Here is a 20,483-nt window from a genome sequence, read left to right as displayed (position 1 = left end):
GTAGATTAACATAACACGCTCTGAATCTCTGTGGAAAAGTAAACAGAGATTGTACCGGGGCCGAAAGGAGGCAACCGGCTATCAGAGAGACCACACTGCTCTCAAGCGTTTCGGTGGAGAATTGCTGCACATCACAGACACACCGACGCACAAGTATATAGTGCTTATGTCCGCGTCAGCCCCTGCTGCGTTGGGGCGACGCAGAAGTATAAATCAGCCTTAAGGGTGAATTTAAATGTAGGCCTTAAAGGCAGTGTAAACAAGACCCCCTCTTGGGACTGCCCCCAGAAATTTAAGGCAGCTAACTCTTAATTCCTGCATTCTGGTGAATATTTATGAGACTATTTTTGCTGGAAATTGAATTATGAAAAAGAAAAACACAAGCCTATTTATTTATTTCTAATTAGTTGTTTGAAGTACATAATTAACAATACATAATCAGAGTCAGAGATACTTTATTTATCCCGAGGAGAGAAATTTGGTCATTACAGTTGCTCAATACACAATAAGTTATACAAATACAATAGTAAGCTATGTAGAAAATAAATACATGGTTGAAGTCCCCGGAAATCAGGAAGAGGACACCCTGGTGGTCTGTCTGGAGTCTGGCTATGGCAGCGTTGAGAACGTTGGACGCTGTAGTCTGGTTGGCAGAGGGGGGCTGTAAACAGCTACCAGTATGACATGTGAGATCTCCCTGTGCTGATAATATGGTCGGAGGCCCACCGCGCTCTCAGTGCTATCCCGGTCTGCCCGGACAGTCTGGAAGCCGCCAATGGAGACGTTGTGGTCGGGAATATCCTGATGCAGCCACGTTTCTGCAAAGCACACCATGCTACATTCCTGAAACGCCGTCTGACTCCTGGCTAGTCCTGTTAGCTCGTCCATCTTATTAGCCAGAGATCTCACGTTGCCCATGATGAGAGAGGAGAGACACGGCTTCTATCTCCTCTCCATAAACCTCCGTCTTCTTATACCAGCTCTCCTCCCTCGTAGCTCTATGCCTCCTCTGCCTCTATACGTCCTAAATCTAAGATGAATGAACTACATGGGTATCCAGAGGGCACTTTTTCTACGTTTTATACATTTGAGGGGCATCGAGAGGGCACTTTACATACAGTTTCCTCTGAAAGGGCAGCAGAGAAGGAACATTTTAAAGTTTTATCTACTACAGTGGAATCCAAGAGGGCACTTTAGCATGTTTTCTTTCGGATATGATGCCCCCCCTCTGAGTACACCACTGGTACCAGCTACAGACCAACCAATGATATTGATCCTGGACCTGTAAGAGCAGAAAGCAGATAAGGCATGAGTGTGGAGACCATCAGTAAGAACAAGGCTTTAATCGGCACATAAGATAATGTCCAAGAAACTCTTTAATTGCTGCTCTGGTGCTGGCAGACCTGTCCATATTCGTGATGACTCATATGCTGAAAACATAGGCCTCTTTATTTAAACATGCTCATGGATCAGGAGACCCTGGGCTGATGAACAGTGTCATGTGACATCAAAGCATGATTCCTTTTGTTAGTCTTAAAAGGTATGCCTGTTATGTTGAACTCTGCAGGACAGGCTTCTCCTCAGTACCCAGCTGAGCACTGTTCATAGATAGATATGCCTTGTGAAAGCATGCAGTTCCTTTCTTTGCAAGTTTTAATGACTAGAAGCTAAAATTGTGTGTGTGTTTAAATCATGTAAGTGTATTTCACATCAACCCGCTCACCTTAAACGTGACACTCCAGTCAGGAGAAACTGTGTGGCTCCCACTTAGCTCCCAGTGACTCTTGAGATGCATGACTTATGTCTCTTCACAGGCCTGGGGTGCAGCCAGGAAGGTGTCCAAAGACGACTGGCTGGAGTGGCTGAGGCGCTTGAGTGTCGTTTTGCTGAAGGAATCATCTTCCCCGGCCCTGCGATCATGCTGGTCCCTGGCCCAAACCTACATCCCTTTGGCCAGGTACACCTTCTCAGTCATGTCTGCCTCTGTAGCTCACTTCCTCTTCCCTCTAGTCCTCTTTCCCTGAGCCCACTTTCTTAATGCTCTGTATCCATGGAAGACCACAACAGATAGAAACATTCACATAATTCATAAAGCACATAAAAATCACAGAGGCAAACCGGGTCTTGAGACTCTGTCTTTGTAGTTAGCACACCTCATGTTTTAAGAGCTGAGGGGTTTAGATGCCACCATTGAGTGAAGCAGTGAGACATCAGCTGTTGTTGTGATGCTTCTCAGTTACCAGCAGTTCAAGACTTGTTGCGCTTGCCACAAGTTTCCAGATGTGACAGCGTGCAGCTGTAAATGTGAAGCAGATTGTTTGGGAAAATACTATAAATGCTGTTTTCAAAGTTATTAAACAACATAACCCTTATTTATATACTTATCATCACATAATAAAGAAGAATCCTGCTACACATTGATTTACTGGTTTCCCAAATTCATACAAAGCCTCATTCTAAAACAATATATTAATTTTAATGATGTGTCAAATATTACTTGCCTGGGAACCAAACTATTCTGCAAGCTCGTGTTTTATTTGGTCTGGCAGATCCATCTGGACCCTTTTAGTTCAGACAGCTTCCCTGAGCCAGATATACTGTGATTGGCTCGAGAGGTCAACAAGTCAAACACATTTTCACCTGGGACACAGCTTTTCTTGTCCTTTGTGAGAGGAAGTGTCAACACTGAGTCATTTTCTCACCTCAAAGATAGATGTTCAGACCTAATCAAGTAGTTTTCTGCCTACAAGGAAGAACCATTCAGTGAGTAACTGTTTTGGAAATATTGCAGTTTGGCCAGATTGAGGCAGAAATGTGACAAGTTTCAGATTTAGAAAGGTTTTCTGATTTTGGTTAAAGGGATAGTTCTTTTTTTTCTTGCAGATGGAAAATCCTGTATGTGTTGTGTCCAAAAGCTCTGAAAAATGTCCACATGTTGCGTAAGTTAACATCAGAGTTTGTGTAGGGTTTTCTTTAAAGTCTTTAAAGTCAAGTCACTAAATTATGTGGACAAATTGACCCCGTCTGCAGCAGTTAATGGCCTAGCTGCTGTGCCAGATCTTGGCCCAGTTTCTCGATGAATGATGAAGCAATGAATTTGCAGAGATTGCCACTAAGTCATGTCGGGCTACACTTGTGTGTATTAAGTTCAAACTAGCTACCCAGCAGCCTGCAGCTCTTCACATGTGCTGTCGCTGTGATTGGCTGTGGATCTAGTTAATGATGTCTAAGAGGGTTTTAGTTTAGCCTCACTTAATCAAGCCCGTTGGAAATCCAAAATAAGACTAATGCACATTCAAAATTTGGTCTGGCAGTGTCAGACTAGCTCGTTCTGTGTGACTGTTTCAACATGTAAAAGCTGTTTCTGTGGTCAACAGGGATTTGTTCAACGCCGCCTTCCTGTCCTGTTGGTCTGAGCTGAGTGAGGACCAGCAGGATGAGCTCATCCGCAGCATTGAGCTTGCCCTTACATCCCAGGACATTGCTGAGGTCACACAGACTCTGCTCAACCTGGCAGAGTTCATGGAGCACAGTGACAAGGTTAGCACTGAACTGCAACGACTGTGTTAGATTATGAAATCACAGCAATACCATTTGGGCGGGATTCACATTTTTTCTTACATGTTTTTGCTTGTGATAGAAGGATGTGCATGATCAGGGGTTGATAAATAAAGACTAAACATACACTACCAGCCAAAAGTTTGGAAACACCTTCTAATTGCAGGGTTTGTATTTATTTTGATTATTTGAAACACTGTAGATTAATACTGAAGACATCAAAACTATGAAAGAACATATATGGAATTACTTAATGAACAAAAAAGTGTTAAACAAAGCAGAATATGTTTTATATTTTAGATTCTGTAAAGTTCCCCTTTTTCCTTCATGACAGCTTTGCACACTCTTGGTATTCTCTCAGTCTGCTTCATGAAGTGGTCTCCTGGAATGGTTTCTAATTAACATGAGCCTTGTCAAGAGTTCATTTGTAGAATGACTTGCCTTCTTAATGTGTTTGAGACCATCAGTTGTGTTGTTCAGAGGTAGGATTAGTACATAATGGATAGCCCTATTGGACTACTGTTGTAATCCAGATTATGGCAAAACCAGATTATTTCATAGTTTTGATGTCTTCAGTATTAATCTACAATGTTTAAATTAATTTAAATAAATAAAAACCATTGAATGAGAAGGTGTGTCCAAACTTTTGACTGGTCTATAAGTATATTATCAAGCAAACCTTAATATATCTACAAAGGCTAGATGTTATCACTTACTACAAATGGCTCATCCATAACTTCCTTATTTTTTTTTTAATCTTATATGCAAACTTCTCATCCTCTTTGGCCCAAAGAGCGCAGGCTCATTGGATACAAATGACATTCCATGCACCACATGATGTTGAAATAACATTTGAAAAGAGACTGTACTGACATGAGTCTCCAACTGGCAACGCAGAAGCATTCAAACTTCATCTGTTTTAGTGTTGTCTAACATTGTGGAAACAACGATGATGGTTCACTTGGCTCCGTTAGTTTTATCTCTTCCTTTGTCGTCAACATGTCTTAAGCCTGAGCCGTGCGTGAACCGAGTCAGTGTTTCTCATTTAAGCATCTGCCAGAAATGTCAAATGAAGCAGATGCAAAGCAGAGTTTGTGAGTGCAAATAACAGAATGTACACAGAGATGCCCAGTGGATGTATCAGTGCAAAAAACAAGAGGAAGCAATCCAAGTCCAGACTCTGGCCCTCAGTCTTTTTTGTGGAGCCTCAGGAACAGGAGCAAGTCACTCCAGCTTAGTTACCTGCGTCACTCTATGTGCTGACAACACTGATTTGGGCACAGGGAAACTTAACAGCACAATAAAAAGTGTTATTGAATGGCAGCTGTGTCATTCATACAAAGTTAGCTAACACTTGAAATAAGTAATTCATGAAGTAAAGAGTTATAGAAACACTCTTTTTAGAACAAACTGTTTTTAAGTGCTTGACACACACAAATCAAATCAAAGAAGAAACAACAAAATTAATCACAAAAAATGCAGCTTAATAAGAAACAGACCAAACCAAAATGAACCAAATGACAACATGGACAAAGATCTACAAGAAGGCGTGTGTGCACAGTTTATTTGAACCTTTCATCAGATAATTCAAAGTCTAAGTAAGCTGATCACAAACATTATGTCTCACGTCATTTTGATGAAGATAAAAACTGAAACCTTTGAGGTTCACTTCAGGGCAATACTGTCATTGATGGTTTGATGCAAGTAGAACCTGAAAGATATGACATTGTGCTCACTGAACATAGATTGGTATGAGCATGTATATTTTCTGATATGAGCCAACACTAACAAGAATTGAATGGCCAATGCAGCGAGGACTTTAGCCTCTGCACATGGAGCGGCTGCCAACGGAGCTAAACCGGCGCCCCGTGTCATCTTCTTTAATCTGCCAAAGAAAGAAGCCTTGTCTGCACCATTATATTGAATCAGAGTTGAATAATCCACACTGAAAGGATCTTTTTTTCCATTACAGCACAACTCTTACTACATCAGCTGTCATATCAGTGATTGTTAACCATCAATCTCAAAAATCCCTTGTTGCATTGACTCTCAGTGCAAGACTGCTCTAAGCTTGACAGAAAGGAGCACTGTTTTCTTTATTCCACCGTGTGACCACACATGCTGAGCCAATTAGTGACGATACTGTTACGTTGAAGGCAGGGACCGTCATGGTTTGGTCATAGTATATCATTTCAGCAGAGTTCCCTCCTGCTGTGAGCCTGCAGTAAAAACACACATAAAGTGTCGTATTCCAAACCAGTGGAAAGAGGGACATAAGACGTTCTCTGTGAGCTACCAGACAACTTTATACACGTGAAGTCTAAGACCAGAGGTGTATTTGTACAGACAGTACCAATTGTCAATCAAGGACTGAAAATGTCACAGACAGCTCAGAATTTAAACTTCATGTTATTTAAATGTAATTTGATTATTTTGTTTTACCTGTTTTCTCTTTTAGGGCCCTCTGCCCCTCAGAGACGATAATGGCATTGTGCTTCTGGGAGAGAGAGCTGCAAAATGTCGAGCCTACGCCAAGGCTCTACATTACAAAGAGCTGGAGTTCCAGAAAGGTGCATCTCCTCTCATATTGGAGTCTCTTATCAGGTAGGAACAATACCAGGGATGGCTTTTAAAGAAATAGACTTTGATATCAAGAACCGTTTCAAGTTGGAACCAGTTCCAAAAGTCTGAGATTCATGAGTTTGATAAGACACGTGGATTTTGGTGCTTTTTTTCGGTCCCTAACAGCAACATATATCTTTTGGGATTAAATCTCAATACGGATTTTGCAGACCGCAGAAGTTGTTTATCTGCCACATGTTGCTGTGCCGATGTAGCAATATACATTTTTGACACAGTACGTCAACAAAGATGTGAGTACAGGATAATGGGATACCATGGCAAGGGTTCCTTAGATTGGCCAAGCTTCCTTAAAGCAGATAATGACGCAGGAAAGTAAAATGCATGTGGCAAAAGCATTTTATTTCAAGGAGGAAGCACATCCAACATGACAAAGCATTTACTTTAATACTTCATTGTATTTGATGTGCTGTGATCTCCTGTTCACAAAACAAACCGGCCACAGCAAGTCAATCAAATGTATTTATAAAGCACATTTAAAAACACAGCAGAAGCTGACCAAGTGCTGTACCATACTTAAAAAACAAACAAACAAACAATGTGAGCCCAAACAAACAATCATTTGAATAGGAGACAAACAATCTATTCAGGGCGAGAGGACTCAAATACTAACAAATCAAAGTGTGATTTGAGGCGAGTCTTAAAGGAGTCAACAGAGGGGGCGGCCCTGATTGAGGAGGGGAGGCTGTTCCAAAGACACAGGGCCTTTACACTAAAAGTGCGGTTGCTCTTCAGTTTATATTTTGACCGGGGAACTGCCAGGAGACCCAGCAGTAGCAATGTCATGTGACACTAAGGTACAAAACACAGTTGAGCTCTTAGTCACATATATTGAGATAAATGAATCATGTCTACAAATATTTCAAATATATATGTGAGATTTGAGTTCAGAGAGTAAACCCTGACGCCCTGTTTCTACGAACACGTGAGGTGCAGAAATTTAGTTCACTTAAGTGATGAATGGCAAGACGAACAATAAGACTGTGGAGAAATGTCACCATGCAAGATTTATGGTGAAGGGGTTACACCACTTTGTCACTGTGGAGCTGGCAGGAGAACTACCACCAATTACTAACGAAATCTGAATCAAGAATAAGAACAGGAGTCAAAATTTAAAAAATTGACATGATCCCCAGCCCTAATAAGATGTGAGAAATGCATAAAAGCAATAACCATCCAAATGATTGGCCTTGATACTTGCTTAGTTGGAGTATGTAGCTTCACAAATAGCTGTAGCTCTTCTTCTGGAGCTCATGATGTGAGAGGGAAATATTGTGCAGTGTGTCTGCTACACGTTTTAAGTTGCTCTCCCCCGCACCAAGCTCTCTCTCTCACTGCTCCACAGTGTGAGGGCTGGAGCAGCGCCCTTTTCTAATGCAGCTGAAGTGAAATAAGGACATTTGGGCGTCTGTTGCATTGTGTTGATGGAGTATAGGGATAACATGTTTTGCCACTGGAGGCCGCCAGCATGAGACACTTGAAGGCTGCAGACTGATTTTTTATGCTTGTAGGCCATCAGGTCATTGTAGAGGTCTAACCCTGTGCAGGAATAGCTCATGACAAATCATTTCTTTGTAACTCTTCAGACTCAGTGTCAGTGGGACTTCAGCTGCAGCATATTTCTTTGTCTCATTCATGTCAAAAGAAGAAGAAAAAACAGATTCTCTTTGATTCACAGTTGTCACATTTTAATTTATTGCCTAGAGACAAACATTGAACTACACATTTGAATGTAATACATTAGAAATTGTATCTCATATATCCTCCTGTCCTATAGCTCTTTGAAATCATCCGTCATATTTTCCATTGCTTTTCCCTTTTCTCATTCTTCTGTATTTCTGGGCCTTTGGCATGGCATGGAGAAATCTGTTTTCCAGGCATCTAATTGGACGCTTGCCCCCTTTTCATCTACGAGTGTCTGGACTTGTGTTACTCTGGGGCCTGTTTTCAATTTCTCAGGAGCCTTGATGATGATGAATGATGGGAGCCGGCACTCTGGTGTTTTCAATATCCCCATCTGGTTCTCACCTCTGCAGGATTTCCCATAAAAGATCTAGAAGCTGGTGTGCAAAAAGCGCTACGTTAACCTGGCTGTGCTGGGTTCAGTACTTTAGAGAAAGCATATTTATCTGATGCACAGTTTTTGATGACAACACGGTCTGGTTACTGCTGTCCCAGTGCCTGATGACTCATGGTTAGTGTACTACTAGGTAGGTTTACAAGTTTCCAGGATTTGGTCTGGTCATACTCTCGCTTGGATCCTTGGTTGAATTCAGTGTATTCCATCAGAATAAGTGACTTACTCATAGGGTTAGAAGTTTTATGAGTCGTACCTGGTCTGACTAATGTGTGAGGCATATAAAGAAAATAAAGAAATAACCAGTGGTGTAACTGTATTTTATATTCTTACCATTTGGATTGAGCCAGGAAATTGGTCACAGTTTCCCTGAGACTCTCAATAAGAAGAGAGCACTGTTATTGAGCATTTGGCCTTATATTGCCACCTTATGGGTACATCTTGTGGTGTCTTTTGTGGAGTTGGATTGCAGATTTATTTCTGTTTCATTAAATCTTGTTTCAGTATTTTGTGAAACGTTATGATGGGGTTAAAAGCAAGTATCATAGAAAACTCTAAAAAAAGGCCATATTGATTTGAGTAATGCATTATTTCAACTGACCCATGTGTCATTTATATATCTCCATGTTAAGATGTTTGGATGCCAACTAATTGCCAAGCAACTTTTTGTCTTATGTTGGCCAATCTGAGTGGCTTTTGTCCAATATTGGATTTAACCTCTGAACTTCTCATGTGGACTTAATGTTTTAGCAGATTAGAGTGGAAACAATGGCAGAATAACTTTTGGAAAAGTTGGAATTACCAATTTTTCTACAGGTAAGTTAACAGCAAGAAACAATCAAAATATAACACAATTTATCTAACACGGCTAAACACAGGATCATAGAATCTGCAAGTAAAAATGTAACATTGGTTTGCTGAGTGTGGCTACCTTTAGCAGAGCTAGCACCACAAGCTTTTGGTCCTCCTTGCTGGTGAATGTCCACATGCCTTTCCTGGTTGGGCATTACTCCAGTCGGGTGGTTATATACTATTTTACCATGACTCAACCTACATACAATTATAGCTCCAATTTCTACATCATAACACTGCCAAACTGCATACAATAATAAAAGATAAGGGCGAGGGTGACAACATTTAATCATCAACATTTGGTTCACTAAACTCTCACATCTCTACTCTTGAGGGTCAATATTTTTCAGATTCTGTAACCAGAAGGAATAATTTATAACACAGGAACATTGTTAAATCTTATGGGACGCACAGGCTGAACCGTTTGAATTATCTGATTGCCTTTCTGATAGTTGAATCCCTTTCCAACCATTGTTTTCCATGAGCCTTTGGTTTTCGTATCTGATTATGGAACACAGAGGTCACATTCACTTTGAAACAATGTCTCCCTTAAATCACTGCTCTGACTCTTGGAAGCCCTTTTTTACCAAAGTTTCAGCAAATTACTCTCCAAATTACAATGAACTCCATTTGGAGCATTTAGCTTTCCTAAATGATGCATGCTAGTCATTAGTTCTTTGTTATACTATCTACTTAGTCTTAAAACTTTGTGCAGGTTCTATCTGAACTGTTATTTTTGCACTGAAACCACCCATGACTTTTTAAGGCTCGCCTTTGTTGATGGAAACACATGTTTGAATACTGAGAATAGAAAGATGTGGTCATCTGTCACCTTTCAAAGGTCTTTTAAAATGCCCTTTATTCTTCTGTGGTCTATCCTTCTTACGAGAAGGACACAATGTCCGGCTTTAATTAGATGTTTACCCTGACTGACACCTTGTAAAAGGAAAAGCAACTGACTCAGTCTACATGAGAGCTTGTATAGCTAGTGAGCTCTTTGTGTGGGTATTTAAACGCCTCAAGGAATTCACTGCTGCTTCAAAGGGAAGCAATGGTAGTATTGTTTTCACGGTAGTAAACCTACAGGCATTTAAGTCGATAGCAGAATGTGTGTGTGGTCTTCATTCCTGTTTGGTTTAGGTGGCCTGAGACCTTTAGCCGGGATGTCAGGAGATGACCCAAGAGTCAGAGGTCAGGGGCTAGAGGCAAATATGTTGCCATTATTGGGGATGAATGGACGACACAAGACCTTGATTTGTTTTTAGACCTCGGTTGTCACATTTCAACCAAACTACTCAGCCTCTGAAGTGAGGAAGTGATGGATGATTTTCTGTTTCTTTTAAAAAATATGTTTATTTTCTATCACATGAAACAACATAATTACAGAGCTGTACACATTTTACAAATAACACATTTCCATAATCAATGGTTACGGTTTTATGATAAAATGCAGCGTAATTCAGGAAGTACCTTTGGTGGTTGATCCCATTCTACCCTCAAAGATCACTGAATTAGTTCCTACCATTCCTTGATGATTTGTACCTGAACCAGACCAGTCTGGACTGATTTTGCTTCTATTCGGCTTGTATTAAAAAAAACAAATACATCATAGTGCTTTCAAGACAAATGAGAGAAGAGATGACAATGCAGTAACCCATTGGGGACAGTGGTAAAAGAGCATCTATCAAAGCTTTTAAAAAATAAAATATCTTACTGATAAATACACACAATGAACTACAATTTACAATCAAACACAGCAAACACAACACATTCATCAGACTGAAATGTAACCATCAAAAACAACATTCTCATTCCTTTCGCAGTCGAAGCAAAACCCACAACTTGTTCGAACAGGTATTAGCGAGATCTTTCAACATGCGTGCCTATGATCTCGATCCAGGACACACAGCTGAAGCACTCATGGTTGGAAGCCCACCGGTCTGACCTTCATCTCCACTCTTTTGAGGGAGTAGTTGGACCCGTGCCAGCCGTACCAAGTGATCCCATCTGAGCTCTTTGTGTGCTCACCGTAGCGGTAAAACACGCCGTTCAAGTTTGAGTCAGTGCAGCAGTTGTACCAGTAACCACCTGGAAAGATGGGAAGGAAAAGTGTCAATTGGAGGGAAAATCTGCCTCTTACAAGTACTGTGAATGGCTGAATTGATGGTTTTAAGCGAGTGTTTGAGCTTTACCTTTACGTAGGGAAGCACAGTCATCCACACACTTGTCATTGTCCTTGTGGATGGTGCTGAAGTTGGTGTTGTTGTGGTAGCGCAGAGAGTCTCCAGCATTCCCACTGTAGTTGGCAATGAAGAGCTTGTAGCTGTTGAGTTCATTACCCACATTGAAGAAACCGTACTCAGCATAGCGAGTCCGTCCTTCCCAGTCCTGCAATGGAAAACACATATAAAGTGATTTAGAGACCAAGAGTTTAAGGACCTGAGAATATTGGCTCTCATGATCTACCCAACATCTCTAAGAGTTACTTTGATTTATTATTAATATTCCTGTGCTCAGTACCCTTTGAATTAAACTGGTTCCGTGTTAACACCCTCTTACTTTTGGCAATCAAGTTGTTTTTGCATGGTTTGCGCACTTTTACACTCCGTGTCCATGCTTTAACAAGTGCCATGTTTTCCAATACGTACCTCTAACTCAATCCTGAGCACACTGGGCTGCCTTGTCAGACGGAAGATGTTGTCATTGCCAAGCCAGAAGTCTCCGCGGATGGATCCAAATCCTCTTTTGTACTGCTTCCAGTCTCGGTGGAATGATGTCAGGCCCACCTTGCGCCTTTGGATCAGAGTCCAACCACCTCCATTCGTCTCCATATCGCAGAAGACCTGGAAGCATTTATCAAAGTGTCATAGGATGCAGGGAGAAATGGGAGACCTCATCATGCTCTTCCAAAAAATACACAAAAATGACATGCTACACACGAGACTCAGAACAACTTACAGTCAGCTCAGGTGTTCCCAGAAACTCATCCTTTGGCAGCTTGTACTCGCCAGAGATCTTGTAGCTCTTGCTGTAGAGGGATGCACAGTCATAGATGGCATCTGGAAAAAAGAATGTCTTGAGTTATTTCAAAAGCATGTGTGGTTTTATGAGCAGTTTTTAAAAATGTGAATGTCATAAATCCTAACAGCTTTATAGACATCTGAGTGATTGGACTGATGAAAAAAAGACTCCCACCCCCGCTTAAAGAAAAATGGATCAAACCAAGGGGAGTATACACAACATGGACCAGATTTCTGCCTAGTTTTTCTGATGCCATTAATATGGGCATGAGATCACTCTGTAGAAACGAGCCCAATACTTAAAAAAGTCTGTTTAAAAAAAAAAAGGGATGAAAACCTTCCACTCTTTCTAATCTTTGTGTCCCTTCCTGTTCTGCTCTGCTGTCTGTAATTTAGTCTACTTTTAAAGAGCCCTCTGTGTTCCCTTTGCCAGTGACATAAATGTAGCCCTGTTGGACCACACAGTTTAGGTATTGAAATAATAAACTACGTCATGCCTGGTTATCCTCACTGCAGCGGCCAGCGCTGATTAGTGGTGTAGTAGAGCTGAGATGGATGTCAGAGATGATTTAGCACTGATGGGGCTCATTATTGACAGGCATACAGATTTGACTCTACAGCTTTGAATGAATGCTCCCTCCAATCAGATGCAGAGCAGTTGTTTTAGACTCACAGAGCAGAGACAGGAGTATTTATAGATGTATATAGTAGTTTTGTGTGTGCACAAAGGGGAGCCTATTTGAAGACTGCTTTAAGACATGTTTCTACTCACATTCCAGTCAAAGTAAAGTTTAGTATTTTCTCAGTTTACTTAGATTAACTTACTATTTAAAAAAGAAATCCTTCTGTGTTTTTCAAACTGAATATTAACCAATCAAAAGTTATTTTCCCTTTGAAGCTGAGAAAGAGTGATAGGTGAGCGGTACATTTCAAGATCAGTCAGGTCTTAAATCTTTGTCCATATGGGGGAATAGTTTTAACACATGGAGTGTGAATTTGGCCGGAGAAAAAAGAGACAGGTGGATCAAATATGCACTAAAGTCAGTGATGGATGGCTTTAGCCATGTGTGAACATTTCTCATAGTCTCTCCAATTGCTCTCACATGAATCAAATTTAGTGAAAATAACTGCTAAGCTCATACTTATTCCTGCAGATGTTTCAGATCTTATCACCACAACATACTGCTCACAGAACCCTAGCCAGTATGTAATTTCAACCCCATTCCTTAATAAGCTGCTGATGCTCACCTGATGAGGTCTGGGTAGCAGACTGTAGAGTTTGCAGCTGCATGATCTCCACACGGTTGTTGATCTCTGAGTACTTGCTCTCTGCCTCTGTGACCCGGGCTTCTTGCTGCCGGTTGTTCTTGTCCAGCTCCATTACTTGCCTCACGATATTCATCAAGTCGGACTCCTGCTTGCGGGTGAGCTCCTCGAGGATGCTGGTTAGATTGGCCACCTGGACCTTAAGAGAGCGCACCTCGTCGCAGCACTGACCTTTAGGAGGTTTTGGAGGTGCCAGTCTTTTCCTGGGATTCTGGGCCCACGTCTCTGCTAGAAGGAGTAGCGTGACGCCGAATGCAACTAAGATCAGATTTACTTGAGCCATTTTCTGTTTGAAAGTTCTCGCTCTAACACAGTCTCAGGTGTTTGATTGAAGTCAGTCCCTTTCGAAGATCTTGGAGTTGAGTTGGAGCTCCTCTTTGACCAGCAGGCTCAGCCGTTTTTCCTCAATGAAGTCCTCCTCTGCTTGAGCATCTTAAATATTTTGCATGTGGGTCCTCCCCCTCTCTCCCCCTCTCTCCCTGTGTGCACCACTCACCGGGCTGACCCTCTCCAACCTTCAGGGTGGGGGACCTTTCCCATCCCTCCTCCCCCTGCTCCACTCTACCTCCCCCCCCACATATTACTTTCACTCATTCCACAGAAGTTTTGCCCACATTTTCCCACTTGTTTTTCAGGTGTTGATGGTTTCTGGGCAGGGTGTTTTTTTTTGTCTTTGGCTGGGAGGGAAGCACAAGGAGCTGAGGAAACAAACCTCTGGCTTCTGTCTGAACTCATTTCACTCTCAGAACTTTTAAATTGGATTCCTTGTTAAATTATTGAACAGAACACTGATAAACATTAGAACACTTGTTATGGGCTTTACAGCAGTCATATGTAATTTTCGCTCTCTGTCTTCACACCCAAATTGCCCTGGTAATGATAGATTTTACTTTATCCTTGGGCTGAACATTTCTCCCGTAAATCTGGTCTTCACATGCCAGGAGATGTGTGAAGTCACTAAGTACTCTTAATTGTAGGTTAAGTGTTCTATTGATGCTACCCTTTTCAGCAGATGTCGAAGCAGGCATGTTTTCTGCCTCTCAGTATCAAATTTCAAACAGGGTGTTGGTAGAGGGAGAAGGCTTAGTTAAACCTTCAGGATAAAACAGACTCAAAGTTTGTATTAAGTGGAAGGAATTTGTTAAGTACAAGGCAGGCAGAGTCTGTATTAGTCCTTTTAGGCTCTCTACATGCGTAAAGGTGTAACAGTCCGCCACCAGACATGCACTGTGTTCAACCTCAAATGGTTTGCTGTTATCAGAGAACCAGAGTGCAACATAATAAAGTCATTGTCTTCAGACTTTTTTTGAAATGCTGGAATCATTTGTTTGTGTTTATTTTGTGTTTTCACACAGACAACATTTGTTTATGTTGTGACCACTGCAAAATCTATCATTTCAAAATGATTCATGTATCAAAAAACACAGAGATATGCTCAAAAGATGAGAGTATTTGGAAAGCAAAAGAAGACACGAATGCAAGAGAAGTATGAAATATAGAAAAGATAAAGAGAGACTGCAACCTCCTATCAACCAAAAAACTCACCGTCTTCTGTGTGTGATTCTGCGTTTCATGTTGTCCACAGACCTCCGTCTTTTAGGAAATCCAAAAATTGTCCAAAACTATTTTGTTATCTCTGACAAGATGATATCCGCTGCATTAAAGAGCTACACGGTGCAGTGAAGCCTAGCTAGTTGGTTACTGAGTCTTCTGCTGTTGCTGCTGCTTCTTCTTCATCTCCCCTCCGTTTTTTCTTTTCAATTAAATTAAATTAAATTAAATTAAATTAAATTAAATACAATACAATACAATACAATACAATACAATACAATTCAAAATACTTTATTTATCCCCGGGGGCAATTTAAAGGCCAGAGAGCAGTGGTAATAAGAACATGGTAGGTCAATGACTGCACTGCAGCAATATAGACATAATCACGCTCACACAAACATACATATACATTTATCCCGAAATATAAACTAAATTAAAAATTAAAATGAAAAAAGAAGTATGGGGAATGTACCGTGGTTGTGGAAGGATGGAGAATAAATTAACTGAGGTAAACATATTTATCAACAGAAAGAATAATAGGAGTAATACTGTGTGGGTAAAGGGGTCGAATGAACCCAGTGCATAAAGAGATTAAGCACACTGGAAAAATATGTAAACAGTGTGTAAAAAACTAATACTGAATAAATAAAGTGGATAAAGTGGTCACAGAACAGACATACACAGTAAATAACAGGTAACAGCTGAATGAGGTAGCTTATACTGGATGGATAAAGTGGTTGCAGTGCATGATAACAGATTATACAACTGGCGGGTGGAAACCAGTGTAAAGAACTATTACCGCCCCTAACTATGAACCAATTAGTTAAACAGTATTACCGTCTGCTTATTTTGAGCACAATATCAATATTTCATCTTTAAAAAAGACAGTTATCTTCAATATGGGTATATTGAGAGTGAGAGTCCTACCTCAAATACCTAGGAGTCGTTCACTAAATGGATAAAACTGTATATTTTAAATACCATCCTGTATGGATGAGAATAGAGAAACCTTAGAATCTCTTCATTGAAAGTAATTGCGCTGATCTACTCATGCTCTAGAGCTGAAAAGATGGTGAGGTTAAAGAGACTTCTTCCTTCACAGGTTTCTTTCATTAGTTGTGCACTGATGTGCAGAGGAAACACTTTAGTAGAAAACACTCAAAAATACTTAAGTTGCTCATCGTGCCTGGGAGCAATAGCCAAACATTTCACACCAACACTTGTGGAGAACACAAAACAGCCTTGTTGTAGTCGAAGAGTTGTCCTTCCTGGTGGTTTGAACAACCGTTTACAAACTGCTGCTGAATTTGGTACGTTTGTGTGGCTTAATAATGTTTGTAGAATTCCTCCTTTAGGGTGGTCTTCTCTTTAGAGGTTTCTGACATGTTCGCCGTTGGCCGGGTCAGGAAGACTTCCTTAAATCTCCATCCTGTGGAATTTCTATCCCATCCCAAGTTCCCCCGAGGAGCCGCCAGCACTGGCAGTCTAACAGAGATGCCTTTAGAGATCAGGCCAAAGGTTTGGGGGTGTCAGAATATGCCCTGGGCACTGACACAACTGATCATACATGGCTTGAATGATACATCACATGGGTGATCACTGTAATTCAAAGCAGATCAAACTGTCATAATGAAGTGCCAGAGTGAGCTGTAAATACAGAGAGATGAGCATCCCAGTTCTAACTGAGACATGGCTGAACCAGGACATTCCTGTCAGTTTTGACTTAAACTTTATGGCTTTCTCTCCTCCACATGGACAGGAATGAGCTGTCTGGAGACAGTCTGGAAAGTTTTGACCACTTGTAGTGCTGTGGAGCAGTGTTTTTATGAGTGGGTAGGTATCTCGTGTGAGTGCACATGCTGATGATGTGAAACATATCCGTGATAGGATGGCATGTCCCTGCGTCTGTAACTCAAAATCCACAATAAAGATATTTCAGACTTCACTACACACACACATCCACTGCTTAATCCTGGTTTATGCTGAACCAGCAAGTCCAGTAAGATTAAAATCTGACATTTCACAAGAAAACACATCAGCAGAGAGTTTTCAATGACTGAAGAGTGTTAACTTTTGTCTGAGGTCAACTCTCCTGTTGGCTAAAATCTGGCAAAGAAATAAATACAGGTTTACAATTAACTTTATTGCAATACAAAGAATCAAGCAAGACAAATTTTTAAAGATGATTTAAAACAATAAAGTGTGGAAAACAGAAAAAGGAGTGAAAAATTGTATCCTTGCAATTTCCTCATGGTTCTTGTAATGTCCATTATCATGGAACATTTTTGGGGGGATGAAAATGTACCTTTATTGGTGTGACACTAAAAATGTGTATCGTATACGTGGATTAAAAGTCAGGAGTGTTGTTGGGGCTCTGGTTTAGCTCACAGAGCAGGTGCTTCATGTTGCACGGCTATAGTGCTCTTTGCACTGGTCACAGACTCATCTCCGATCCTGCTGCTGTTTAGTGCAGATACTCCTCCACATTCTCCCTTCGATCTCTTTCAGCTGTCCAATCAAACAAACGTAAAAAGCCACAAAAATAATCTCATACAGAAAAATTAAATTTAGAATAGGAACAACTAAAACTACACTTGTAATGCTCAATTAAATCTATACAATACTTCCTCCTTACTGATAATAGAAACCAGATTTGTGCTTCTCTCTGCAGCTTCAGCAGTGATCTGACGCCTTCAGATCCTAAATCAGAGGATTTCCTCTTTAAACACCATTTACTATCCAAACCACAAAAGATAATTCTATGTTTTGGCTTCAAATCAGATTTCCTATAAATATACATTACGATGTGCTGAGCAGGAAAACCAACGGGTAGTTTCTTACAAATCCTGAGCAGTAACGTTATTCAGTTATATAAATTTATGTAACCCATGAAATCACACAGCTGGGAGCTCAGTTGCAGTTTGGTCTGAGGGAATGTCACAACTGTGGAGTGAAAATAAAACATGACACTTTCACCCTCGTCTACCTTCTTCCTTATTATTAACATTATAATCTTACATAATCTGGCGTCACCGCCGAGGCCTTGTGTTTTTTCTAAATCTCAGGCTTTTAGTGCTCCTCTTGCCAAAGGTTTGGCAGAAATCCCTCTTCACTTTTCTTCACTTGGTCTGATGAATAAATAAGGAAACACTTAGGATGGTTCTGCTCAGCATCATCTGTGTGTGATGGGAACAGCAGCGCGGTTCAGAGCACGAGGAAAAGTTTCCCTTTCCTGAAATTCTAAACTTTTACATAATTAATAAACGGTTACTGCTTTGATGTGTAATCCTTTCAAACTTAATCATGAATATATGAATGTTAATAGCTCTCTCTTTCCGTAGAATGATGCTGGCCACGCTTTACTCCTGGTCATCGCTCTGTAACGTCTCCCCTTACTCATAGCTTTGTGTTGACATGTGCTTTCAGTTCTAGTATTTGTTTGATTTTGAAGCTCCAAATGGAAGTTTTACGCCATTTGTCATCTTTATACAAACATTAAAAGCTTGCTCTGTGTGCAGTTTGCTGAAGTGTTTTAATAGCCAGACAAATCCTGAAGTCTTGATTAGAGTCCTAACATGAGCCTTCTCTCGGTTTCCCCCATTTGTCAAGACGAAATGACAACAACTTTCAACAATGCAATGCTCAGCCTCAGCATTCATGTGGCTTGTTCACATGTACCCGCTGTTACTGTGAGCATAAAAGCAAACAAATGTAATGACTGTAACATACAGTGACCACAAAATGCTCCCCTGAAGGTTGTCATACTTTTCCATTACATTTGAAGAATGTTATGTAAATGTTGAATGTGAAGAACAGTCAACAAAAAGATGTCATTTGATTGTTCTTCTTTTGTTTGAAGGTAAGTGTATAGCCAAAATCATTGTATATGATGATATTTGTTTGGTTAAAGACTATAAACACACAGCTGTTATTCTCCTTAAAACAAACTCATAGACTGTATAAATAATGGATGTAGTATCCGTGACATCACCCATCTGTTCCTGAGAGCTGTTTTGAAGTCGATCATCAGCGGGAGCCATATTGGTAATGCTGAACTCAACCAAAAGAGTGTGACATAAAGACGCAGAGTTTGAGCCTCCTAACCAACAGCGATGTGTTCCCGCCTGTCAGTCAAGTCAGTCATGTCCTTATTTAACTCATAATCTTAATATCTTCTCAACTGTTACGTCAGAAAAAGATTCACCAGCGTACATCATGTGCCGTTTATCCTTCATGTTTACAGCCGCTTTTTCAACCAGGCTGTAAACATGTTTATTTCTGCTGTAAAGATTGTCTTCTTTGAATTGGTGTTTTTGTGGTTTCCAGTGTTTCTTTAGCCAGCCTCAAGCAGAGTCTTGATGAATTGCAGTTTATAACACTTACGCATGGGCTTCATATTTTGAGACCGAAGGTTGCTGCTTGAGTAATCGAACTTAAAAAGAATTTTTTGGTGGAATGGTTTTAAAGTTGTTTTCCTTTTGTTTTGCAGCAGTAAGCTTACTTAAGCAAACTTTTATAACTTCCTTCATGGCTGCCAAAATAGAAACTACAGAGAAAAGAGTCTGATTCATGAAAAGAATCTGAAAGTATGGGAAATATTTACAATTCTCACTTCCATGCCAGTCTCATAGTTTTACTACAATTGAAAGCGGTTTCCCGCCCTTTGTTTCTGTAGTATTTTGATGTTGCGTAGAGTCTGTTGACATGCCTGTATGACTCGTAAGTCATTGATGTGCGTCAGTGTCTTTTGGAAAAATGTGGATAATTTGCCTTCCTGGATTTTCTCATTGCCCTAACTACCCTGAGTCACAGCTCACTCTCCAGCAATGCATCCCAGCGGCATCACTTTCCTCCGGTCCTGGACTCTGTCATTCAGCTGGATGCTGTTTTATACGTTCAGCTTCATGCTGTTTTTTCCTTTAAAACACCTCCTTTAAACACCATTTATCCTTTAACCATGTCTCACCAGGCTGCTTGTGAAGAATGCACGGCTCCCTTTAACTTTAGAGGGATTCACTAAAGTCTAACCAAAGCCCTCGTCTTTTTATGACTTCCCCAGAAAACCCACACGTTTCATTGAACAAGTTTTTCCTTTGCCCATTAAGACAAGTCTGACTGCGCTCATTACAGCAGTCATCTATCTTTGATAAGTGTGAGCTGACAAAACAAAGTGTCTTTAAGTCAGACTGTGCTCACAGACGGCTTTTGTGTCCCTAAAAACACTGGAAAAACGATTTGCAATCAAACAGTGACCACCAGGGCCAAGCTGTCGGCAGAGAGCTCATGGGTTCAATTACAGGAAAGGCAGGAGGTGAAAGCAGGAGCCAGTGGATTCCAGGGCTCTATCTGAAAACCTTAAATTACGTAATCTTTATTAACAGTAACCCCTTCCACCTGTCAGCTTTGTTTGCACAAACGATCCAGACTTCGACTTGTACAAATTTTGGTGGTTGTTTTGG

At 40.7% G+C, this 20,483-nt stretch overlaps 2 protein-coding genes across 4 annotated transcripts in view; one reads left to right on the top strand and one right to left on the bottom strand.

Moving 5' to 3' along the window:
- The window catches only part of mtor (mechanistic target of rapamycin kinase), a 119,043-nt gene that overhangs the window by 37,453 nt on the left and 61,107 nt on the right, over positions 1-20,483 (top strand). For all 3 annotated transcript variants that reach the window (XM_034695129.1, XM_034695131.1, XM_034695130.1), the window contains 3 exons: positions 1,815-1,957; positions 3,378-3,540; positions 6,017-6,162. In XM_034695129.1, the coding sequence (XP_034551020.1) occupies positions 1,815-1,957; positions 3,378-3,540; positions 6,017-6,162 (452 nt within the window). The remainder of the gene's footprint in view (positions 1-1,814; positions 1,958-3,377; positions 3,541-6,016; positions 6,163-20,483) is intronic.
- angptl7 (angiopoietin-like 7) lies at positions 10,509-13,849 on the bottom strand. Its single transcript, XM_034695132.1, has 5 exons — positions 13,396-13,849; positions 12,086-12,186; positions 11,776-11,970; positions 11,320-11,515; positions 10,509-11,215 (listed from the first exon to the last, which is right to left on the bottom strand). The coding sequence occupies exons 1-5, from the start codon at positions 13,754-13,756 to the stop codon at positions 11,046-11,048; spliced, it is 1,023 nt and encodes a 340-aa protein (XP_034551023.1). The 5' UTR covers positions 13,757-13,849; the 3' UTR covers positions 10,509-11,045.

The sequence above is a fragment of the Notolabrus celidotus genome, chromosome 11, assembly GCF_009762535.1.
Source record: "Notolabrus celidotus isolate fNotCel1 chromosome 11, fNotCel1.pri, whole genome shotgun sequence".
In the NCBI taxonomy this organism is placed as follows: domain Eukaryota; kingdom Metazoa; phylum Chordata; class Actinopteri; order Labriformes; family Labridae; genus Notolabrus; species Notolabrus celidotus.
Note: the sequence above shows the minus strand (reverse complement) of the source record. Positions and strands in the feature narration are given on the sequence as shown.